This window comes from Octopus bimaculoides, chromosome 9 (assembly GCF_001194135.2).
Source record: "Octopus bimaculoides isolate UCB-OBI-ISO-001 chromosome 9, ASM119413v2, whole genome shotgun sequence".
In the NCBI taxonomy this organism is placed as follows: Eukaryota; Metazoa; Mollusca; class Cephalopoda; order Octopoda; family Octopodidae; genus Octopus; species Octopus bimaculoides.
The window spans coordinates 39,317,524-39,345,016 of NC_068989.1; the positions used below are offsets into that span (position 1 = coordinate 39,317,524).

Sequence of the window (27,493 nt, forward strand, 5' to 3'; positions counted from 1 at the left end):
TATATATATATATATATATATATATATTTATATATATATATATGAAATAGTTTATATGTAACTTCCAACAATTCAAAGTTAAATCCCCATCAGAATTTGCTTTGTTACTCAATCCAATTATTTGATAAAATTTGAAAATATGAAAATAAAAACATAGAATGCTCAGTAAATAAACTGGAAACAAATAAAATGAATCTGCATTCAGGAAGAGATCAAATATCAAATGTTTGGTTGATGTTAACTTCAAGCTAAATATGAACTTAACATGCCAACTATAAATTGCTTCTGTAACTGTCAACAAAATCATTTCACTGTTTCAGCAAAGCAACAATCCTTGCTTCAATTACGAAATGTCCATCACCAATGCTCCAGTTTAGTGTATACTATTTTACAATAGTCCAATATATAAGATAGATATACAATTACGTCACTTCTAGCCTGCTGAATTTAAAAACTACTACCAAATAAAAGACTCAGCCCATACATAGGTATAAATTAGTGTTAGCATGTATAATACTCAGGGTGGTAAAAGGTTAGCTAGGAATAAATATGTACGGAGTAAAACATGATGCTAATTTAATGACTAATATTATCTAGTAAGAATAGAAAACATTTCAGACATGCCTTATTCTGACTTTATTAGCTCAGCATTGTGATAAATGAATGACTAAGCAAATGTGCAAAATTGTATATTTGTATGTATAAGAACATAGAATTGTTTAAAAGAGAAATTGTTCAGAGCTGCCAACAACATGGAAAACAACTGTTGAATTCGTATCAACATATATTTGTATTGATGCGTAATAGATACAAATACGTGGTCAAGAAAAAATATGAGCCACTGGCTAGTGGCCTAGCCTGAATGCTTGCAATGGAGGAGACTCCAGCAGAAGCACCCTAAAGTGCTAAATAAGGATGCTCAACCAATCATTTGAGTAAGTCCAACATTACATTGTTGAAATTTTTATCTTTCTTCTAAGTTTTACTTATTTCAGTCATTAGACTGAGGCCATACTGGGGCACTGCCTTGAAGAATTTTAGTCAAATGAATCAGCCCCAGTATTTGTTTTAAACCTGGTACTTATTCTATTGGTCTCTTTTGCTGAACCTCTAAGTTACAAGGATGTAAACACACCAACATTGGTTGTCAAGTGATGGTGGGGAGAAATACACACACACACACACACAAACACACACACACAAACACACACACACATACGATGGACTTCTTCCACTTTCTGTCTGCCAAATCCACTCACAACACTTTGGCCAGACCATGGCTATAGTAGAAGACACCTGCCCAAGATACCACACCGTGGGACTGGACATGGTTGTAAAGCAAACTTTTTACCACACAACCATGACTGCACCTAGGAATTTATTTTCAACATAATGTAGTTTGCTAATAAAGTAAAAGGTGCAAGAGGTACCTGAAAATACATTTGAAAATTCAATAAAGCAACGAGCAAATATATTTTAATAAAAATGTGTACACGTGTCCTTCATAAGCTTTGACACCACTTGGACAATGTTGCATTTTAGTGAAGCCATAGTATTGTGATGATGTTAACTAGTCTCCCTTGCAACAGTGCTCCAATGGCAGTAGTCCATAGGATTTAAATTTGGAGAGTTTGGAGGCCACAAATTTAGTATTACATGGTTGTAAAAATTGTCTGACATCCATACTCAGTTTATGTGGGATTTGTGAAAAGGTGTTAAGTCTTGTTGAAACATGTTTGGCCTTTCACTGCATACTTCATCCAAGGCTTAACAAATGTCTCCAGCACCTCAACATATCCAGCAACATTAATTCTAAGACCCTGTGGGGAAAATGTGAAGTGACATAACATGACTTTCATCACTTACAAATTCTAAAACCACCAAAGTTGCTGAAAACTTAGTGTGTATCACTCTGGAACAGCAGAAGAATTTTCACATGGCCATCTGGCATTTTTCCTGTTAGATACTTGATTTTGGTCACAGTTTTTACCATCAGAGAAGAACTAAGACATTATGCTCATGAGGGCTTTAATTTTGATAAGTAACTGCTTGGACTAGATCAAATGGTTTCCCCTTTTGATACTGTTGAAAAGTTCTTGCCAGAAACTTCCAATTCCATTCAAATTTTGTATATAAAAGATCTTACAACATTTGGCAAGTCAGTGATTTTCTAAGTCATTGTGACCTATACATATAGGGTGTTCCAGAAAGATTTAATCATATTTAAAATTCTTCCTAAAGAACTTCAAGGTAATATTAGCTACATTTTACATGAAGATTTGCATATATCTTTTGTTCATGTGCCTGTTGTTTCATTCGTCTATAACAGGTTTGTAAACAAACATGGTATCAAAAACAAAATGTGACCAGATTGCCCCTTTGAAAATAGCTGGAGTGAGCAACAAAGATATAACAGTTGAATGTGTGCCATAAAACAGTGTTCAATACCTGGAAACGATATATGGATTCCACTACTACCTCTAGCAAGCCAATTCCTGGCAGGAAACAATCAATTCATACCAAACAAACTGTTGAAGCTTTGAAGAAGCAAATGAACCTAAATCCCTGCAGGGGTGCAAGAAAATCTGCTAAAGCTCTTTATATTTCGAAATTGTCAATGCACAAGAATTTTAAAGAAGATTTAAAGCTAACTGCATACAAGAAACAATCCCAGCAGTTAATTTCTGCAGCTTCCAAAAAGAAATGGCTTGACAGGGGTAAAACCATGTTAGCTGAGATAAAGTGCATTGCTAAAAACGTGTTGATCTGGTCCGATGAGATGATCTTCGCCATGGAGACAGTTACCAATGGGCATATGCACATAATGCAGGAGACTTGCCTGAAGGTAGCAGGAGTTATTTATGCTGTCAGAAGCCAGCTTCACTCATGATATGGGCTGCAGTTGCATCTGATGGAACCATGTCTCCTTTGATCTTCAGTCATGCTAGATTAACAGTGGAAATTTTGGATAAAAATGTGTTACCCTGGGTCACAGAGACCTTTGATGACCATTACATCTTCACTCAAGGTGGAGATCTGACCCACACATCCAATTGGACACAGAGGTGGTGCAATGAGAATTCTAGCAGTTTTTGAGACAAGACGATATGACCTCCCTTGAGTCCAGATATCAGTCCCATGGACTTTGCTGCCTGGTCCATCCTAGAGAGTAATGTTTCTGCTCATTCCTAGTTAAATGAGTTCAATCTGAAGAAAGTCCTTCTGTCTTCATGGCTCAAGTTGGACTAAGAGGTGGTACAGCACTCATGCAACTCAGTGACCACTCATTTGCAGGCTATGGTCAAGACGAAAGGAGGTCATTTTGAAATGTAATTACAGCAATGGATTCACAATTTACATTTGAACATGTGTGCCAAATTCCATTATCCTACCTTAAGTTTATTTTGAATAATTAAGAAATATCAATGGATAAATTTTTTTCTGGGACACTATGTATAACAACAACAATGACTGCATGTCTTTTCATTTGTGTTAGTATTTTATCTGCCATGGGGTGTGTGAAAGAAATAAAATCATTTTTACTGGTTTGAAGAGAGTAATATACTGACAAATAAGTACCCTGAAATACCTGTAAATACCTGCCATACCCTGTATATAGAGTAATTAACAACACAAACAACTCTTGTCACACCCATGTTAAATTGACATACCCAAACACTGTGCTAAGCTAACACACTTATGAGACAAGACCATGCAAAGATGACAAGAACAACACAAAATGACATCTATACATCATCCACCTAAGCTCTTTACCAGCACTGATTAAAGATGACATCCATGGTATTTACTGGAAGATGTACCATTATAATTACTACTTTACAAAACCCATGCTTTTATGTTACAAAATGTAGGTATAACTATGTGAATGTATGTGCATCAGCAGTTGTCACATAAACATTAATTTAAGTCTGTATAGGGTGAATTTTGTGATCCTTGTTGATACAGTAATATTTTTTAACTATACTACCATGGGACCTAACATGGCCATCAATGCCAGTATTCTTCTTTCTGTTTAACACCCGAAAAGCAAGAGATAAATCTTTAAATGCAAAATCCTCAGAACCAGATAGAGTTGTAGGGTAATGTGAGGGATGTTATCAACATACACCAAAAACACGTGGGGACCTAGAGGAATCATTGCATTCACCAAAACCTACAACTACTGGACTCCCAGAAGCTGGGCAAAATTATAACATTTCTAAAACCAAAGTGAAATAACATCATAGAGAACCATTGCCCATCCCACTCTACATACACCCTTTAAAGTTCTAGATGGTTAATCTTTGACCTCATTTACCTACACATCCTCCTCTTTGAATCAAAATACAACACTCAACCACCATACAAAACATGAATCTACCATAGAGAGTAAGTAATGACATTAGCAAAAACAAACCTTCTCCTTCACACTATCTGAAACATCTTTGACACCAGTCAAGCTTTTGACTCCATTCTCTATAATTCTCTTACGTAAATTACCTTAAAATACAACACAAAATTCTGACTTTCAGTCTACCTGTTATAGTACAAAGCTTATTGACAATGCATTCAGATTGTAAATCAGGTAGATTTGTAACATTATGCATAAGAGTAACATTTTCAGAACTTGCCATTTCTCAGTGTACCACAGGGATCTGTCCTCTCATCTGCTTTTTTCAACCTATTCAACTTTCTCCCACCTCCCCAAACATATAGGCTTTCTCATATGCAAATGACATCACACTTCCATCTTCCCACTATTTTTCATGCACTGCTGCACAACTACCCTAACTCTCCTTAAACCACTAAGTGAGACAGCCCCATAAGAACAGATTTAAAATAACATCTACCAAGTTCACTAATTCCTTTCTTGCCAACAACACCAAAGAATAACAAACATAATCCACACTCAACAGCAAAAACATACCATACACACAAAAGACAAAAATATTACAAGTTGTATACAACTCTCCCACATCAACAACATATCTCTTTTACTCAGCTTTATATACATATATAAAAAAAAATATACTTACAGAAACAGCAACAGCATCCCTTTAGTGGTCTCAAAAGCTGTACAGGAGTGCACACAACCTACAAAAAGAACAGACAAACAGTAACTGTTGTACCCCAACTGAGTCACTTTGCTTGTTTCTGAAGTTACCACTACTGGAATCTGTCACAATATAGAAATTGACTAAGATAGAGAGAAAGAGAGAATAAGAATAACAAAAATCATGAGAGAGTACAACCTATCTAAACTGTTAATTCTCCATACAATTCACCGTTGTATGTCAGGTTGGGCAGTATGGGACGCAGCTAGGTAGAAACATAGTATAACTAGAAAAATGAGCCTGTATTTGTTGTGCTTAGTGATTTGGTTGACTACCATCATGTAAATTGTCTGGTTATTTAGTCATCTATCTGTGTCATATGTCTGATTCATCAGAACTGACATGCACAACAACAACCACAACTTAATCATAAAGTTTAGGATAGCATTTTAAAAGGTTTAATTTCTTTGTTTGCCAACTTCATTGCCCATTAATTATTGTTAGATCCAGGAGAATTTTCAATGAATTTAGTGTAAATCATGAACTCCTGTTCAGTTTATATCATTCACCACTGAACATTAAATCACAGAAGAGGTACACTAGCTGTACTGTATCATAATGAAGATCTTCACCATAGATATCTCTGTGAATTTGTATCCTTCTAATTTTTATTGTTTTATTTGAGTCAATACCTTCCTTATATGAAGTATACCAAAAGAACTCAGTATTTTTATATTTCCCAATTTCTCTGTCTCTGACTGATTAATTAATGAATTGATATATCATAATTCCCTCACTCATCTGATGTTTAATTAACAGATGTTTTTTCTGTGAATTTGTTTACCTTCAATATTTGTAGTTTTTACTGAAACCCATGTTGAGATTTCTGTGTACTTTCTCCTAACATTGAAAGTCACATCAATTTTGCATTTTTGGTAAAGATAACACTCAGAATATCATTTGATATTATCCCATAAATGACTGAACTCAGTTCCAATTTTAGCAGTTTGAGGAACTACCAAATATATATAAATATTCTGTAATCAATACCCTGCAATCGTCAAGTGAAGGTTCATCAGTTTTGATATTATCTTACTTGCTGCTTCACCTGCAACTGAAAGTAAAGCAAAACAATTCTGTATCTCAATCTAACTCATATCTGGAATTGACTTATTGATTGATACTGTCTCACTGGAATTATCTGCAATTTGATTGATATGGTCTTGCAATACTTTCAACTACATTCATGTTCACTTTATTTCTTTCCTCCCTGGTAAATGAAATAACAAATCTCCAAAGGTTACGACTAAACTTCCATGCCTTTCACTATTATTATTTAATAAGTCATATGTGTATGTTTCTGTTTCTGTGACCATTTAGCTTCTTCTAAAAGAATTAAGGCATTACATACAATTAGACAAAAATGCTGCATGGCATGGCTATTAAATATTTCTGTATGGTAAGCCATATTTACAGTTTGCACCACTAACTATGTTTGACATATATTTCCATATTATAAATATTAAATAGGTTTCCCTAAACAAAAATACAGATCTAGGACATTATCTACATATAGGAAAGATTGTATATGATGGTACAGAGTCTGAAACAGGAGATATGGAATGACTGAGTAGATATGTGAATGATGGATGGAGAAGTAAGACACTAGCTAGCTCTGAGGTGCAGGTGCTGGTGCAGTAGCAACAGAATAAGCTCTTGTGAATAAATTAGGTCACCTCTTTTGGGAAGTGGTACAGGATGTTTCTATGAGTAGCAGAAGCATCATTCCAGATGTGAGAACAGCATTATATTGTAAGTTTTGTATGATTTCATATGATTTTGTTGTTCAAGGCAGAAATATTTTCTGTCTCTAAAGATGAAGGTCAGTTTTTTATGCAGCTTTTGCTAATATATGAATGAGAGATTGTCAGGAGAGAAGATGAGTTAATGCAAAACCTAATAGTTGAAATGTTAATTGATTTTAGTTACATTTTGCCCAAGGTTTTGCTATGAACAATATTTGCACTGTTGAAAGTGGCAAAAATTATGTTCGTAATACACAATATTTTCCTTTTTTCTATTTATGGAGCTAGATATTACCTCTATTTATGGAGGTAATATTAACTAAATGTAAGATATGTAGGTTGTATATGGACGACACATACCTGTCACATTTCAAAGTTTGTAATCATATGAGGTTAAATCAAAAATTATATGCACTCTTGATTCTGTAATTTATTTAAACAAACCCAGGGGTTGAACAATTACAAGATTTTTTGACATAGTCACCTTATTCCCTAATACACTTCTTCTAGCTTATTTGATCAGAGAAGATTTTTGGCTGGTCACACAACCATTTATGTGCCACTTCCTGCACCTCTTAGTCTGTGGAAAATCGACAACCTCATAAAGGATATTTGAGTGATCCAAAGAGGTAATAGTCAGAAAGAGAAAGATCTGAACTACTTATAGTGCGTTCTAGCAACTCAAAACCCAATTTTTTAATGGTTTTAATGGTATGGGCAGCCATATGTGGGTGTGCATTGTCATGTAACAATTACATTTGATTTGACATAGGCCTTTTTTTTTTCAAACAGTTAGCATCACATTTTCTTTAGAAGTTTGAGTCTTGAATTTTTTTACGCTGGTGATTCCAGATGTTTCTACTCTATACTCTGCTTTTTGGATTTGTCTCAAAGTGATTGAGCCAAGTCTCCTCACATGTCACTATTCTGTCTTAAGAAGATTTACCTTCACTGTTGTAGATCTCCACTTGATTGCACTTAAGCGTTTTGGTAAGCTCTCTTGGCATCCATCTTGCACAGACTTTACAGAAGCAAAGCTTGCTGTGGATGATTTCATATTCAGAACCATCACTAATTTGCAGGCCAACTCACTTGTTGGTTCACCTGAACCATCTCTCAAGCTTATTGAATCTTCACATCAGTGATGAATGCTGATGGGCATCCTGCTTCTTTGTGCTTCATGTTTGTCTGACTATTTTTAAACCTCTTGATCCACTCATAGACCTTCTATATCTCTGTATTGTACTGAAAGCCTGTGATGAGTTTTAGCACTGACACACCTTCAGACCAGAAAAATTGGATTACTGATTTCTGTTCTTCCAGCAGAGTGGCCATGTTTACTCTGTAACACAAGAAAGAAAACTGGAGTGATCAAAGTCAAACCTCGGTTACATAACCACAAGAGTACCACCTTTTAACACATGAGCACTGAAAGCAGTGTAGCCAGCCTAAAGAAAGCTCTGGATAAAATAGGGATAAGTTTTGACTTCCTCCTTGTGTATTCCATAGTTCAGTACCTTATACAAACACCTATTGTTCTCTCTGTTTTTATACATGATTAACCAGATTAATTGTGCAAATGATTAAATGAAGTTTGCTTTATCAACCTATCTGTAACGTTTCAAAAATAATAATAGATATTCTGTCAGTGTAGATGCATAACTGTATGAATCCACACATCCATCTCCTCAAATCGCAGCATATGATTTTTGTGAATTGTAGAGTGAGATGTGCAATTTAAGGATATCAGCAGTGAGCCCTATAGAATTTCAGATTGTGAGGAATCTTTATGATGCTACTCCACTTCAGGTTTGGTTGGGTTTTAAAATTCTCATGACTTTGCCCAGGTTCTGTGAATTTCACACAGTATTGGCACAAGAAGTCATAGGTATTGATGAGTGGAATAATTCATTCACACCCTTCAGTGTCTTAGTGTGTTTACTAATTTTGTTATGATCCTGAAGTTTTAGATAAATAGAAGAAAGAGTAATGACATGGATAGTCAAATCAGGCCCTTTGGCAATATATGTGAAAGTTTTTAACAGTACCAAGTATCACTAAACTCTCTGAATATCAAAGGCATATCATTGATATGCCTTAGACAGCTCACTACTGTACACACATACACGCACACACAATTACACAGACAATATAATAATGATAGTAGATATGTTTCTTTAGAATTTACAACTGCATTTTTAGAAAGATTTTGCTGACATTACTTACTGTTGGTGTGTTGGCATAGCTTTAATTCAGTGTTTCTCATAAGGTGGTGATGATGGGAGATTTCTAATGACAGTAAAGAGACTGGAGAAATTACCATGTTTAATAGAATGAAGTTTTTTTTCAATTTGTCTATTACCATAACAAAGAAAGACAAACTATATAGATGTAAACTTTATTTTATCTTCACATTAATAAAGAGTGGGAGAAGGACAAAAAATTCACTACTATTTTGTGTGCCTTCTATGTTTGTTTGGGAACCACTACCTTTGTTAATATCTATTTCTCTTTAATTGCATATTTATAATGTTGCATTGCATCAAACATGTTATTGTAGCTTCAGTTACGTAATGGAAAATTTGTTAAAAAGCAAAGTAAAAATTGAATAAAAGCAAAAAGAAGCCTATAATAAAATGTGTGAGAATACATTACCAAAATTGTGAGTATTATAAATATGACTGTATAATTGTAAATATTATAAATAGGTTCATATAATTGTAAATATTATAAATGTGGCTAGATGAATACGACTTTTATTTAACTACATGATGCTCAATATTGTAATCATGTCTACATAATTGGGAAAACTAGTTCAAGACCCATTGCTTTACTGATAGCAAAAGGTAAAATTTTAAATTTAAGCTGTTTCTACATTTAAAATATTAGCTTTTATATAAAATATATGTTTAAATACAAAGAGCTTTTGAAAGGATTAGAAACATTAACTCAGTTTTCATGTACAGAAAAATAGATGTTATACTAGGTGCTTTGTAACTGGGTAAATTATTCAAATTTGTCTTTATCAATGAATGCTTGATATATAATCATTCAATATTAACTAAAGGTGTTTATTTTAAAAACATTTTATTTCATATTCTACAAACTCAATATATACATTCTACAATATTTACATTTACTTAGATGACTTCTCTATAGACAACATTCCTGGTCAATATTTTATATTCATCATTATAATGTGTCTTTCTGACTGTATATTTGAATTTGTTTTGATTTGCAAATATTCTCAGGTTTGTTGTATTACCTATCCTGCTTAATAGCAACATATATTTGTCCCCGGGGGAACACTAGAGTCAGAATATACAGTCTGCTCTGCTTTAAACTTTACCTTTGATTCCTATTTCTTGACATAACAAAAGCAGGTATTAGAGGAAACTGCAATCTTTTTAGAGTGAACGGTAAATCAGTGTTGGCTGGCAGAAAAGAAATTCAAGGAACATCCTTTCAATATCAATGCTGCTAAGTTTACTGATAGTCAGTAAATTTTCAGTAACATTGAAGACTATAATGTATCAAGTTCTATTGCAGAGGCAATTTTAGTGGTCTAAATTTTAGAAAAGCGTTACTGAGGCTCCTACCTTTAGTCTGATGGTGTGATGTGGTAGGCTACTTACATTTAATGAATTCATAAACAATTTGATTGTCTTTTATTATGGAGTTAGAGGTTTTCTGTGTAATCACACTTCTAGGAAGTTTATTCATAATTTCATCATTCAGTTGATCAAATTCACCATTTTTGGCTCTTGAAGACATCCATTATTCATTTTCATATTTCATAATGTATTGAGCCAAAAGGCATTTTCATTGCTCTTAAGAAAGCTGTTCACATGCTTGTCCATGTTGTACAACACCTTGTTTTAAAACATGCTCATGCTATTCATGAGGTAACTTTTCTTTCTTCCTTTCATGAAGCTGTTTCTATGGTCTTTCGTTTTTCCATCTCTCTTGCTTTCATTCTCTATTTCTTTGCTTGCTGCTTCTTTCTGTGAGACATTTTGCATTGCTCATTCATATTTGATCATTGATAGAATAAAATATGCTTGAATTAAAGTACAACTGCAGCAGAGAAGAATAGAAAATTATGTAATCTAAATAAACCCATTGCCTTCATGTATAGCTACACATAACACTGATATAAACTTAAATTTCTTTTTATTTTATAAACAGTAAGTCAGTGCTTAAGGAAATAAAACTTTTACAAACTTTGAATTTTAAAAAAAATGTTAATCATTTTATTACATTAGTTGAAAATTTTAAATATTTTTAACCATAATTAATTAAGAGACTTGATGGGTAAGGCCAGAACAATGTGAAACAATATAAAGTAAACTGCAAAGAAGAAAAGAAAACAAAGTTGTAGTTTTACCCTATATCTCTATGTTTTGGGACTATGTTTCCATCTTCAGGACATGTGCAATGGTGAGGGATGGAAAAGGTCATTTCTCAGATGTGTGGGTGGGGAAGGTGACATGTGCAAGCTTCTTACTATCAAGGCACCAGTCTCTGCATATCACCTTCCTCCCTACACATCTGAACAACAACCTTTTCCAGCCCTAACTTATCCATGTGTCCAGAAGAAGAGATCAAAGCCCTGAAATATAAAAATAAAAGATAAAACTTTAACTTTCTTTTCTTTTCTTTTCTTCTTTGCAGTTTACTTTATATCTTTTTGCATTGTTCTGGCCTTACCCAAATACTAACTTTAATGAAATATCACAGAATGCTTAAAAAAAAATTACTCAAAGATTAATAAACAACATATGTATAATATACCTTTCTCACTACCCAGAAACATTTTATTTGATATCCATCTCTCATCCTTAATACTGCCTTCTCCACCCACATTTTACACTGACCCCTTCTTTAAGCCACCAAATCATCTCATCTTTTCCACTGGCATACATCTCTTACTCTCCGCAAGGACTGCACCTGCCTCTCTTCTCCCCACATTCCTGCAATCTACCCAACCACTCATTTCTCTCCCTCCCATCCTTCCCCAATCTACTTTATTATGATTATTGTTCTGCTACTTTTCCCTCTTGTGTGTCATTGGTCACACCACATTACCCCTTATCCACTATTCACTACATCCACCACCTAACTCATTCCAATCTCTGCAGTTGTCACCTACTCTTCCATAGCTCTCCTACTTACCATCCACTCAACACTCATAATGCATTCTTTATATTCAACCCATTGCCCATTTACTAAGCTCTCACCCAGCCGTAACCTCTAGCTACCCACACACCTGTTTCTTCTGTCTTCATTCACTTCCTCTCACCTCATAGTTTTAGGGTCTGCACAAACACTCACAGCCACTACTCTTATCTTTTCCCTGCTCTACCCCAACCACCTCTCCACCTTTTCTTCTACAATGTGAGTAGCTATGTAGCTTCTATCCAGCAAGAAATCTGTTCTGCTCTGGCTCCTTCCCCCATACTTTAACCCCTCACCTCATTGCATAAAGCTGCCTTTCTCAGGGTTTGTAATCTTGCAAAGCTACAAGGTGACGTGGTAGCATAAAAAGGTTGTAAAAGTGCTGGTTGCATAAAAAAAGCACCCACTATGCTGTAAAGTATGAGGAAGGGCATCCAGCTGTAGGAGCTAAGCTAAAGTAGACAGTGGAACACACTGCTGTCCTTGAACCCACTGAATCCTGGCAAACTGTTCAGCTCACACCAGAATAGATCATGGATGTGAAATGATAATTGATAATGATGTCGATAAAGAAATTTTAGGTGTATCATACATATGATGAAAATTATTTTCCCTCTTATTTTTTTCCTTATTCTTATATCACTGAATAAAATGTGCTTCAATAAAGTGCAATTGAAAAAGACTGAAGTAGAAAAATTATGAAACTTAAGTTCTAGTCACACATGACATTGATATGTTCCTTTTCTTTTTTTTTACTTCATAAATAGTAAATCAGTGTTTGAGAAAATGATATTTTTCTACAAACATTTAATTTCACAAACTGAATATTATTTTCTTATATTATTCTAAAATTTGAAACATTTTTGACTGTAATTGATAAATATTATATACATCATAAAGAAATTTTGTGAGTGTCTACATGTGACAAAAATTACTTTTCTTATTATATTGCATTATTCTTAAGAATATATATATATATATATATATATATATATATATATATATAGTTGAATTTTCTATAACCAAAATTTAGTTGTCATCATTATGATGTCTTTCTGGCTGATTTGAAGGAAACTTGACTGCTATTTTAAACAACATGAGTAATCACATAAAAATTCACATTTGAGAATATGTGTGTGTGTATGTTAGTAATACTTATAGACGGTAATGAATGTCAAAAGGTATGTTTTTGTAATAATTTTGCCTGCAATATTAATGTGACATTTCAGCTAAAATTTCATTATAGATATTTTAACCAAAGCTTCCTTATCAATAATAACAAAGTAGTAAATGATAAGTTACATTGAAATATTTTTCTTCACTATAAAGAATGTTTCATGACTTTTTGAAAACTTCACAATTGTTGGATAACAATACATATTTCAGTAGAAAATATATTTATCTTGCAAGTAGCAAAATTTACGGTTTTACTGACTGAAAATGTTTGTAAGATAGTTTAGCTACCTTAAAAGATAAATAGTTCCTTTACAAGCAGATGCCACTCTTCTATAAATTGAAGGCTCTAGTAAATCCGTTGCCATTTTCATCACTTTTCTCTTTCTTTTTCCAGTCTCTCACGTTCTCTGAAAATAAAAAATACAATGATCTTGACCAAAAATAAAACACAAATATATTTTCCTTGTGTTGCATATATAAATTCACTGTTTTCTTATTTCATTTCTATCCTTCTATCCACCCATCTTCTCCCTTATTGGAAATATTGTCGGAGCAGAGTATTCAGGCACCTCCTCTATAGGGTCCTATTAGAAGCAACTATCATTAAACTTTCCAGCTGAATTCCCAAGCATGACCAACTGAGGCTATGGATACTATCCAACCACCTCATTCTTGGTACACCCATAGCTCCCCTACTGGTCGGATTCGCAGGAAGAATCTATCTTATGATTCTTTCCAGCAACGTTCTAATCACATGTCATTTGTACAAGAGCTCTCTCTGATCTCTCAATGTGAAGAAGTAGTGATTCAAACTAGAGAGACTCCCTGATCTTCAAGCTATGCAGCTTGTTGAATAACATTAGACCAGAGACCTTTTTGAGGAAACCCATTTCATTTCTACAAGCAGCAAATTAACACAGAGTCATTAGAGTGTTGAAATGAATGCCATACAGTTTTTGCTCTCATTCACAGCCCTCTGAGTTCAAATCCCACCTAGGCCAATTGTTAGTTTTTGCTTTTCATTCCATCAAGGTCATTAACAATGTATTAATCTGAGGTGATGGATTTTAGAACTGAAAGAGTGATGGGCCAAATGTTTTACACTCTTTGTTCCATTTCTTCACCTACTGAGTTCAAATTGTGTCATGTTTTATTTGGGCTGTAGACTTGATTCATTGTCCAATCTAACACCACCATCTGGCACCGTGGGTACTAGTAGTTATGGGTACTGTCTTCTCTCTTAAAAGGTATAAGATGGAAACAATGAATAACCAGAAATTCATCTGAATGTGTGACGGATGGACAGAGAAGCATGGCTCTTATTACAATGAAAATTATAAATGTGAATGTATAACATCTACACCTTTTACCTTTTCCTTGTTTCACTCATTTGACTGCGACCATGCACCACTTTGAAGGGTTTTTTATTCTATCAGTTTCTTTTGCTAAATTGCTGAGTTACAAGAACATAAATACACCAGCACCGGTTGTCAAATGGTGGTGGGAGCAAGCACAGACACAAAAATCCATATGTGTATACACACACACACACACACACACACATATATATATATATATATATATATATATATATATATATATATATATATACGATGATCTTCTTTCAGTTTCCATTCACAAAATCCACTCACAAAGCTTTGGTCAGCCCAAGGCTATAGTAGAAGACACTTGCCCAAGGTGCCATGCAGAGGGACTGAGCCTGGAACCATGTGGTCAGGAAGCAAGGATATGTAGGATATTAAAGTAGGATATTAAAGTATCATATATCATTTTGATGATGTTAATATATCATATAAGATTTTGAATATTAAATGATGCATGATTGCACATATATTACTGAATTATTTTTCTTGCTATTTAGGATTGGAAAAGTAAATTATTCACTCTACCTTGATGCTTCTGAGTACCTTGTTCAAGAAAATGAGTATGTTCCATTTGTTACTGGCATTGCAGATCTCCTGAACTTGGATAAGTACCTGGTTTATACACCATATTATGAATTTTACAGGGTAAGTATGTAAGATATTTTCTCTTATTTTGACAAACTTACACACACATACACATATACACACACAAACACATGTATGCCAGAAGGTTTGTAAATCCAACGGAAGCCACAAAAGACATTTTAAGATCTACAAAGAAGAGAATATATTTGCAGTTCTTGGCAGTCCAAATCGGAGATGCAATCTATGTGGGTGTCTTTTTCAGAACATTGTCTGGTTTAAAAAACCACATCAGATGCCATGATGGTGCTAAGATGTAGGTACAGGAGGTGGTCAAACTCTGCATAAGGAGTAGACAACCACCATATGTATGCACATATGTATATGTCACCACAGAAATATAGAACTGTATACACATATGTATATATCAACACAGGCCTTTCTATCAAGTCTGTGTTAATGTGCTTTCCTTAGAGATGTTTTTTATGTAATTAATATTTAATGCATGAAAATCTTTTTGTAAATATTATAAAATCTTATCTAATAATTTTTATAATTTCACACATCTCAGGTTAAATATTGCAGTAACTAATCTATCAACAGTGTATATATGTTAAGTATGATACAAAAATGCTTATTCTAATTCAATACTACATCAATTGCATATAATGGATTTTTAATCAACTGGGGGTGTTTATTTCAAATATCAGTGAATGTTTATTCAGTTTTTCCTATATCAGAAATGATAAGTACTTGCTAATAAAAAGGCTCAAACAAACCAAAATTTATCTGGTACTCTCAGTGGCCACTGCTGGGATGAATGTTCATCTAATTCTTAACTCGAGTCCATACGAGATGTTATATATACTACAGTAACAAGCTGATTGACAGAGTGTGTACATTAAGTATGATACAAAAATAGCTATTTCATGCATATATATACATTCATTTATACACACACACACACACACACACACACACACACACACACACATAAATATGCATACTTGTACATATATATATATATATATTGAGAGAGGAACAGAGAGGGAGATATATACAAATATACATACATGTGTATACACATACATTGTGGACAGTTGAGAGTTTCATAAATTCTTGCTGAACAACCTGCACAGAGGATTTCTTTATAGTAATCAAATATTTGAACTTTACATTTGTTCACTCCATCAAATTAACATTGTTTGTACAGGTGCACAGTGTACCAGATATTGAAGTGACTGCAGAGAAATATAAAATGAAATCTTTTGCTCAAGAACACAATACTACACCTGGTCCAGAAATTAAAACCACATTCTTACAATCATGAGTGCAACACCCAAGCCTCCAGGCCATGCACCTAGTACATACATACAGACATCCATATGTAAGTTAAAATGCAGCCAGATATTGTTGTATTGGATCACAAAAAATATATATGTCCTGCTGTGGAAATCAGCTGCCCTCTGGACACCAATGTGGTCAGAAAAATACGCAGAAGAAAAGGCATCTATGGACCACTGGATAAGGAGCTTGCAAATCCAGTATCCAAGATATGCTTTCAGCATTACATCTGTTATTATTGTAGTAACAGAATGCTTACCAGCTTGCTGGAAGCAAAACATGACTGAACTTGGCTTCTTGGCGAGAGAATGCAGTTCCTTAATTCATATGTTACAAATGATCACAGTATTTGATACTATAAAAATCTGCAAGTCCTTAAGAGTAAAAGGACAAGCAACAAAAGAAGGTGCTTTCTTTCACAACCTTACAGCCTAGTAGGTAGCAAGTCAAAATTAACTCTAAATTAAAAAGAGGAAAAGAACATTCATACGCATACACGAAAATATATTTATACTCAAACACTCTGTACTGACACATAGACACACAATAAACTACTGCACAGATTCCACTCTCAAGATTTTAGTCAACAAGATGCCATGCTAGAATACTGTTGCCCAAGTTGCCAAGGTACCATGCAGTGGGCTCAAACCAGAATCATATGATTGTGAAGTGAAATTTTTGGCCACCTGGTTAATAAAGCAAATATCTGCAACACACAAATTCAGTTAAAGAACTAAACTAGACCTTAAAATAAATAAATAATTATTGTTATTTATTTAAGTTTCCAGAAGGTTGCATATGACAGAACTATTTTGTAAACCCTTGTCGTACCACTTGTATCTTCACCAGAGCTCCAATCATCCAAACCATATGATTAATCCAACTCCAAAGTCCCAATTTTGGCGAATAAAATGGATTTGTATTGTCAGAAGAGATTATTGGAAGCATGCAAATGATTTTGTGCATCATTACATCACACATTGTTTCAGTGAATCACAATTTTAAAAAAATCAAACTTGACACATCTAGGATTAATGAATGTCAAACTTTCATGCCTAATTATACCAGTCAAAGTAAAAAATTTGGATTGAGTTCCCTTAGTTATTAATTGGCACCAAAATTTCACCAGCATTTCAGAAGTGTTGCATGGTAGTTATCAACATGTTTCACAAAAATATCCTCATTTCAAAGAAATATTTCCTCATTCATCTATTGTTGCTTTTAGACATAACAAAAATGTAATACAAATATTAACAAGTATCTCTGCTCGTAATCAAACCTCCAGAGTTTCTGGACATTGTATCAGTAAAAACAGTTGCATGAGAGGTAAGCTTTCATTGTGCAACAGCATAAGTTAGGTCACCTATCAGAATTTTTAATAAAAATGTTATAAAATTTATACAGAATGTGGGACCTGTAATGATTCTCATATGGTGTACACAGCTGTGTGCATCAAACGCTATACGATTTAATTAAAAATTAAGAGATTTAATGGGCATAAGCATGGCATCAGTCACAATAACACTACCTCAATGGAACTTGCTGAGCATTATACTACAAGCACCTGTAATTGTCACCAACAACTTAAAGTACACATTCTCAGAAAATATTGTGGCTTCATTGAACTTTCAGACTTTAAAACATTCAAATATAATTATATAAGTTACTAGTATAACATCCTGGTTGGGAATGACCAAAATGACGGAAGAGTTTCATCAGATTTATACAAAGAGTTGTTTTCCCAGTTACAAATAAGTGAAACTTGATGGTGTCTATTTTATATATCCAGGAAGGACTGCATGATAGTCTTGTTGAATTTTTGAATTCCAACATTTCTGAATATTTTCCATTAATGACTTATTTTGAACCTGAGGAAGACAGACGTACTGTCGAAATATTGTAATGTTCTATGAACAAAAGTAAATTTGATTTATTACATATTGTGCTCTTCTAATAGTATAATTATAATCCTTTCTAATTTTGGCCCAAGGCTAACAATTTTGAGGGGAGTGTAAGTCAATTACACCAACCCCAGTGCTCAACAGCTACTTATTTTATTGACTCAGAAAGGATGAAAGGCAAAAATTGACCTCAACAGAATTTGAACTCAGAACATAAAGAGCCAGTAGAAATGCTACTAACCATTTTGTCTGGTGTAGTAAAGATTCTGCCAGCTGGCCACCTTAGTAGTAGTAGTAGTAGTAGTAGTAGTAGTAGTAGTAGTAGTAGTAGTAGTAGTAGTAGTAGTCGTCGTCGTCGTCGTCGTCGTCGTCGTCTCAAAAAATGTGGCACCTACTAAGAATGACAACTGCTCCTGTGATGATCAGAGCTTTGGGAATAATATCAAATGGTATTTTTCAATACTATGATCAAATTCTGGGAAACCCAAATGTATCAGCATTATGAAAAAGAAAGTTTTCATGGGTACATTTTAAGGAAAACATTGTCAACCTTGATAATATTTCTATCTTTTAAAACCTTTCAAAATTGCAAATATTGCAACCAATTTTTGATGAAATTTTAATTCACAGAATTTGGTTTTATTTTTCTGAATGATATCATTACAACACATAAGTAATATCTACAGTAAAACATCTAACTAATAGTCTCTTTAGGCCTTAGGGTGAGACTTGCAACAGCTCAACTAAACCAAAGCAACAACCATTACATTGATCCCAATATTTCACTGGTACTTAACTTCTCAACCCTGAATAGATGAAAGGCAACCTTGGTGGAATTTGAACTCACAATGTAAAGACAGATGAAATACCACTAAGCATTTCACCCAGTGTGCTAATGATTCTCCCTTCTTGGTGATAATAATAATAATAAAAGGAAGAATTCTCTCTAATTTTGACACAAGACTAGCAGTTTTGAGAATAGGGGGTAAGTCAATTACATCAACCCCAGAACCTGACTGGTACTTTATGCTAACCCTGAAAGGATGAAATGCAAAAGTTGACCTCGTTGAGATTTGAGCTCAGAATCAGAAGAAATGTTGCTAAGTATTTTTCAATGTGTTAACAATTCTTCTAGCTCACCACCACCATAATAATAATAATAATAGTTTCTGATTTTAATAGTTATAATTTCTTTATTTATTTCAAAGATAATAAATGAAAGGATATTGTAAGGACAAATAACACAAACAGAGTAATGATTAAAAGAAAACAGGCATTGAGAAACAACTGCTTAATGTAATGAAAGATCTGTTATTGACCCTTGTACAGAGGGATAAAAACCAAAATTGGTTTTAGCAGGAGTTGAACAAAGAAGTAAAGGAATATAACTCCATGCCACAAAACAGTTATTCACAGCCCTTCCAATTCCCAATCCTAATGATAACCATAGTTACTATTGATTTTAATTAATAACTTCATTTAATTGCAATATAGGCATCAAAACTGGAGAAAAAATAAGAGAGCAAAAAGCAAAAAAGATTAGGATATAAATAAGCAAAATAAAATCAAATGAAAAAACAGAAAACAGTCCATGATGGGAAGCTTTGTACTATCATATCCCATAAGCGATTCACCACCACCTCAGCCATCTGATCATTGTTTTATTATTTCAGAAAGTATATTTTTTTTCCCCCAATTCATTTTACATTAGAAATGGTTTGTATATCAAAATTAATCATAACAGTTTATATTGAGTTATTTATCATCAATGTACCTAGGGAAAAAAAATATATAATTTTCAACATTTTTTTTTGTTTTGTTAAAATAAAAATTCCTTTCCAATTATTTCCTATATATTAAAAAAAATCCTCAATCTTTTTTCCTTTCTTTTTTCTTCTATTTTTTTTTTTTGTTTCCTGTTTTGTGATAATGATAATGTTCATTTATCCAAACGGAGAGATAACAAATCACACAACAAAGACTTAACAGTTATTTTCTGAAGTTTTCATTATGATTAGTTATTTATTACTATCATGGGGAAACATCTTTGAACCATTTACATTACTGTTTATTGGTGAATCATACAATGTTTGGAAAACATTCCCAGTGACCTCATATCATAACAACCCCCCATAGTCATAACATTGTTTAAATTGCTTTAACAACTCTTTGCTTTCTCATCAGTGCCAGAAAATAAAGCCTGCATAGTGGCTATTATGCTGAATGCTTACTAGGTCCTCATATTCTCCACAGTTGTGTGTAATTGTGGTTCACACTATTAACACTTCTCACTTGCAGTATGTTGTGCCATGAAAATAAGAAATCACTGCTTTCACTCTTTGATTGCTAATTCTATTTAAAGTCTTGGAAGAGAATCAAGTGGCCTAATTATCAGGAATATGATTTAGATTGACCCACAAAATGCAGAATATTTTGTAATACAGGCACATGGCCAGATATTTGTGCGTAAGATGTTACTGGAAATTGATTTCAGTACTCAAATGGTACTTTATTTTATCCACCTTGAAAGGATGAAAAACAAAGTTGACCTTGGTAAGATTTGAACCCAAAATGTAAAGAAAAGGTACTAATATTGCAAGGCATTTCTTCAACATGATTCTGCTAATTCACTACCTTCATAATAATTATTTCTACTATAGGTACAAGGCCTGAAATTTTGGGGGATTACATTGACCCCAGTACTGAACTGGTACTTATTTTATGAACCCCAAAGGTATGAAAAGCAAATCAACTTTGGTGAAATTTGATCTAAGAACATGAAACTGGAAGAAATTCCATGAAGTATTTTGTCCAGCATGTTAACAATTCTTCCAGCTTTCTGCCTTACTTTCATAACAATAATAATTGCTTTAATTTACCCAGAAAAGAAGCAATCTTTAAAGGGAAGTCGTCAGTTGATTACTGAACTACTACTTCATTTTATCAATTCCAGAGGAATGAAAAGTAAACTGACCTCAACGCGATTTGAACTCGAAATATAAAATAAATGGAACAAACACTATATAGGATTTTGTTCAAAATTCTAATGGCTCTTATTTTTAAATTTAGTAATTGCATCTTCTGCTCCTCATTATCAGTCTGATCAATATTCTCTCTGCTCTGTACCCCCAACACAACTCCAAGATAGCCACGTGGTGTTTTGAGACCATCAGAAACTCAATATCCATATAGACCCACCCTCTGCACTCACCACCTACTGCCACAAAGGGAATGTTGGCTAAATGGACAATATCATTTCTAGTATCTGTGGTTATGACCTTCTCATCTCCATATTTCCTTTTTCTCAGATGCTGCATCACCAGCCCTTAAACAGGGGTGTAATACATAAGCTCCACTTATTTTTTCCTGGCTTCATCTTTAGTCTTAAAAGCCAAGTATACACTTCCATATACCCTACTCCAATCAAGAGAGCACACATTCTTTTATTTATTAATCAAGGTTTCTTCCAAATTTTTTCTGAAAAGACAAACAGAAAACTTCTCTATTTTTTGAAAACTAGAGATACATCACCATCCCTCTTAACCTTTCTGAGATAAAGTTTTTGAGCAATGAGACATCTTCTTGCAACATACTTCTTCTACACTTTTTCCTTTGCCTAGAGACGAATGATGTCCAGTATTTCTCTTTGACTTGCAACACCAGCAAAGAATATGGTGTTGGTGGTGGTTTGCTTTACCCATGTCAAATTGTGACTGCCTATATTCTCTGATTATGACTGTGTCCATCTAGACTTCATGCATTTTATTATGACATTCAGAAAATAACACTATTAGACATTACACAAAAGTTATGCACCCACAGAGTGTCTATTTTATATGGTTCAAATAAATATTACACTGTACAGTCATATTAAGTGATTTCAATTATCTGTAGCCATTTTAATCTTGAAATTTGAAATGCAAATGTTGAAAACTTTGGAAAATTCAAAAACAAAATACTGATTTTAATGACAGTTGTTGTTATTAACCTCAGGTCAGTCCTGGTCAATCAGATCTATGAGGAAAACTATTCAATTGGTTATTATCCAAATCTTTTAAAATTATGGTGGATTGACCATGTTCAAAGTATTGACAATAAAACACCCAAAGGTTATTTTTCCTTCTGAACAGACAACAGAAAAATGTCATCATGGAAGATTGCAACTGAAATTCAAAGACCTCTTGATGCCAAAAATCTCACACTCTGAGGCATCCAGTTGAAGTAGTATGAAACTGTTGCAAAGACATGGAGAAATCTCTGTGATCTTGGTTGTCTGAGTAAGACAGAAAAAACAAGAAAGACCAGAAATGTCAAATGGGAAACAGAAGACTCCACCAATGATCCCATGCAGAGAATGTTATCAAATATTTTGATCAAATCTTGGCTTTCATAATCATCTGAGAGCTCATGTTAGAAAACGAGAGAAAAGCAACTGAAGTGATTATCTCAGATTCAGAAAGCTCAACAATGATGACATAACTTACATACCTCATCAACTACTGAAAGTTGGTAGGGTGTGAGGTGGTTTGAGAGTGATTTGGTTGCTGTTTCTAACAAGTCAATCCACTGCTAGTTAAATTAGATTTAAATGCATTGAAATAATTTCCAACTCATCTACAAGATGTTGATGGTAAGATAGAGGCCAACATCAATTTAATCAAACAATATTGGTATGCAAATGTTACACAAACTATCAACTTATTCTCAAGAGAATCAGTTAATGGCAAAGTCAAGTGCTGGCAAAGTGAATGACTGGATAGGTGACTAAATGAAGTGATGAGTACCTTCAAAATTTATTGTTATTATCAAGAATGCATGCACCATTGACAACATATAAATGTATTTGGTATACTTCTTTCAAATTTATATTTTCTGCTCATAAATAATTATCTCTAAATTACATCAAATATTGTATCTTTTATTATCTTTTCTTCCAGAATTATATTCTAAAGTTAATCATTAACCAGATTAAAATACTAGGCTGGGAAAATGAAGGAAGTACTTTTACAAAGTAAGTTGAAATCAATTTACAATTATCTTAGCACTGTGAATAATATAGATTACTGATAACATATAAGTATTGATATATGTATATGTTTGTGTGTGTGTGCATAATGATATAAATGATTGTTTGTGTATATATATATAATATATATATATGTGTGTGTGTGTGTGTGTGTGTGTGTGTGTATAATAACCATTATAAACACTTTATGATTCAGAACCATCCATTTGATTTCATGTTCAACCCCACTGTATGACACTGTGAGTAAGCATTTTCTACTATAGCCCCAATTTCGAGCCTCCCAATTCTCCCAATTGTATTTCCATGGATTACTAGAAGGTAATATCAAAGAGTTCCCAGACTAGTTCTGTAGTGCACCAACAGATAGAAGTGCATAATAAGAGCTAGCAGTGACCCCCATGAGGCAGTGTGCTAAGTGACATCGCTGTGCTTACTTTGCAAGTTCTGAAATTTGTGTTTTTGTGATCACATGCATGCTGTAGTCTCTCTTAACATCAACATGGACAGAAACTTGGAACAAAGAGCCAACACAAAAAATTTGTGTTAAACTTGGGAAGTCTGTTACAGCGGCATTGAGCATGAATCAGCAAGCTTACCACTACAAGGCAATGGGCCGTGTACAATGTTTCAAATGGAATGAGCATTTCAAAAGCAGAAGAACATTCCTGGAAGACAGTGAGTGATCTGGAAGACCTGCCATGAGCACTACCCCCAGAAATGTGTAAACAATTCATCAGCTTAATCATGAGGTTCATCGGAGAACAATCAATGACACATGGGTTCACGTTGCCTATCCTAACGTCTGTTATATAGGTCTGGGCAGGCAATCCGAATGTATCTCATATGGGTCCATGCAGGCAATCCTAATGTCCACTGAGAATTGGATTCTTCACAACGACAGTCACTGAGCTCTCCTCTCTCATGAATTTCTCACCAAAAACAACATGGTATCAGTTCTGTACCAACCCTATTTGCCAGATTTAGCACCTGAAAATTTCCATCTCTTTCCCAAGATAAATGCAGCTCATTGTCCACCATTTTAACATCATTGCCAAGATCAAGCATGAGTCACAGAGGGTCCTCAACTCACAGAAAATGATTATCAGGCTGGATTGCCAAAGTGGCAGGAACTTTGGGACTGGTGTATTGCTGCACTAGGTGACTATTTCAAAGGAGATGATGTTAAAGGTAAATAAGTTATTTTTTATTAAACATAACTAGTCCAGGAACCTTTTGATACCACTTAGTATGTGTGGGTTGTGATTGAGAAAGAAGACACTAACCACTGCCTGCAACACAAAGGCTGAGCTGGTGGCCAAGATCAAGGAGATGTTCAAAGATCTTCCTAGAGATACAGCTAGGAATGCATTTGCCAGGTTCTGAAGCTGTCTTGAGGCTGTGGTGAAAGTTGAGGGCAACTACGTTGAGTAAACTGTTATCTCTCACTCATAATTTAGTTGATATTTTCTGAGTTTTTAAAATTACTTTTACTTTCGGATAGGATATTGTATTTTCTTTTCCTTTTAAGCAAACTGTCAAATTTAGCCCAAATAACTTGTGTGTATGTATATATGTATGTGTATGTGTGTGTGTGTGTGTGTGTGTGTGGTGTGTGTGTGCATGTGTGTGTGTGTATACATTCACACACACAACCACATTATACATGTGTGTTCAGTTTGTTTCCTTGTTTGGACATTGCATGGTAGTTGTGAACAAGCATCACCTAATAAGTTGAGTCAGTGATACAAACAATCAAAAATACATTAGTTTCTTTATTCTCTAAAATACTGGTGAAGATAATACATATAAATGTCAAAGATTTTAACAAATCTTGGACCAAATTTTGGCATATCAGAAGGAATGAAATAAGAATAAGAGGAACATACACTAGAATGGTCTAGCTCCACACTTAGATAACTATCTTCATAAAAAAACTAAGGATTGTAAGCTTTGTCTTGCAACTTCTATCCAATGACCATGACCAACCATTAAAATATATTATGGATCGCTGACTACATGGAAGCTGCTCTGAGAAGTAATGTTACAAAGCATCATAAGAAAAAACAATACTCAAGAAGGATTTTAGAATATACAAGTGAAACTATATAAATAGGAGTCAGTTCTGTAAGTAATGTTCTGTCATGGCTTTAACTGCAGTAGCTAAAATAAATAATGTCAAAACAATAGCCAAAAAATAACTCCATGTACAAAATCATGAAATAATTACTAACTAACCACTGACATGTATGAAAAAACAATACAGCTTCCACACACACTATACATATTGACACTGACCATGCAGTGCTAAAAACACACATTAAAACTATTCTAATTAAAGCATACACAAGCACACATTCACACACTCATATACACTCACTACATACAAACATCCACACACACATCTACTCATAGGCATAAAATTACCCACACTCATCCACATACAACCTCACACCTACATGCACACAATCACATATTCACACAAACATCTGCACACATAACAACACTCATATGCATTCAATACAAACACTATAAACTAAAAATACAAAAAAATCAAAGCAGAAATCAATTTATGCCAGAGAAAAGTGATTTGTGGTTAGAATGTAAGATTTTTCCAATAAGTATTGCATAATATTATTGATGAATGAGAAAAGAGGTATCTAGTATACTCCAGGTCACAGGGACATTTTCCATCCCACTATCTTTCAGTTTCCAGAATCCCTGAGATCTAGTGCTGATTCTACCTCTCAACCTTAAAATGTGCTGGTTTAATAAATAAACTCTTTTACATAGATAACTAAGGATTCATACTTGTTTGCATGCCTAAATATGTGTTCCTGTTCCAGCTCATTTGAACACTATTATCAACCAAAGGAAATAACCAAAGATGGAAAGACAGCTGTTTTTTTTTTCTATAAAGAGCACTATATGAAAAACCCTATACTATGTGTCTTATTTGGGTAGGAAATTGAATTGAAAATTTCATCAAACATTATATAGATTAAATTACTATAAGGTATAGATGCAGAAACTAAGATAGCTAGAAACTCAGTCATTATGATATGGACATTTTCCATTTACATAAAGGATAAATCAGTCATTCTAATTGAAAGAATATCAAAAGCAGTTATCGCTGCTTGGACAACATTGTTTTACAGATCACATAACACAACCACAAACAAAAACCGACTAATCCTTACTTTTCCACCCATCATTTCTAACAGCCAACATGTAAATGCATATTTGCCAGAATCACACTGTTAAATGAATCAAGTCTCTTGTGATAGCAATATAACATCACTACAATGCCAAATAATTATGTCCAAAGAAATTATATTAGACTCACTATGCATAATTATAAGAGCAGATTGAACCAGTGAGCATAATGCTTCAGATTCAGGGTTAGAATCAACAGTAACTCTTTATCACAGTATGTTTGGAAACTGAAGGACAATCAAGTCGAAAGTATATCTGTATCTTACATAATAGTGATGTAAAAAGGTTTACAAGATGCTTAATGAAAAATTATACATCCTTATTCAAGTATCATTCACTGAAAAGAAGGGCTGAGATTTCAAACCATTACAAACACCAGGTAAAGCGTTTAGGAAAGCAATTTTTATTACAGGATAGCATTTGGTCGGTTTCCACATTTGTTGGGTGTCAATAATGGTGACACCCTGCCCAGACGCTATCATAATTTGTACGATAGGTGATAACTATTAATCCTATCTCTTTAACTAGCTCCAACAAAAAGTACAAAACCAGTGAAAGTCAGGAACCAGCTACAATTTTATTTGGCATATCATTTTGCCAGAGAGCCTGAATGATCACATGTACATAAAACTCCGAGTCGCAGAAAAGTGAATTGTAAAGATATATATGTGTGTATATACTATACACACACACATATAGTATATACACATGTACACATAAATTCATGTTCACATATGTAATAGACACATGTTAATGTAAGTAACAAAACATACATATATATATATATTATATATATGTAATATAAATATATATATATTATGTATATATT

General features: G+C 33.8%; 1 protein-coding gene across 1 annotated transcript in view; it reads left to right on the plus strand.

The window, feature by feature from the left end:
- LOC106869101 (endoplasmic reticulum aminopeptidase 1) overlaps positions 1–27,493 on the plus strand; it is a 1,169,084-nt gene that overhangs the window by 1,086,789 nt on the left and 54,802 nt on the right. Inside the window, exons 15-16 of the mRNA XM_052970645.1 lie at positions 15,096–15,243; positions 23,363–23,436. Coding sequence (XP_052826605.1) covers positions 15,096–15,243; positions 23,363–23,436 — 222 coding nt within the window. The remainder of the gene's footprint in view (positions 1–15,095; positions 15,244–23,362; positions 23,437–27,493) is intronic.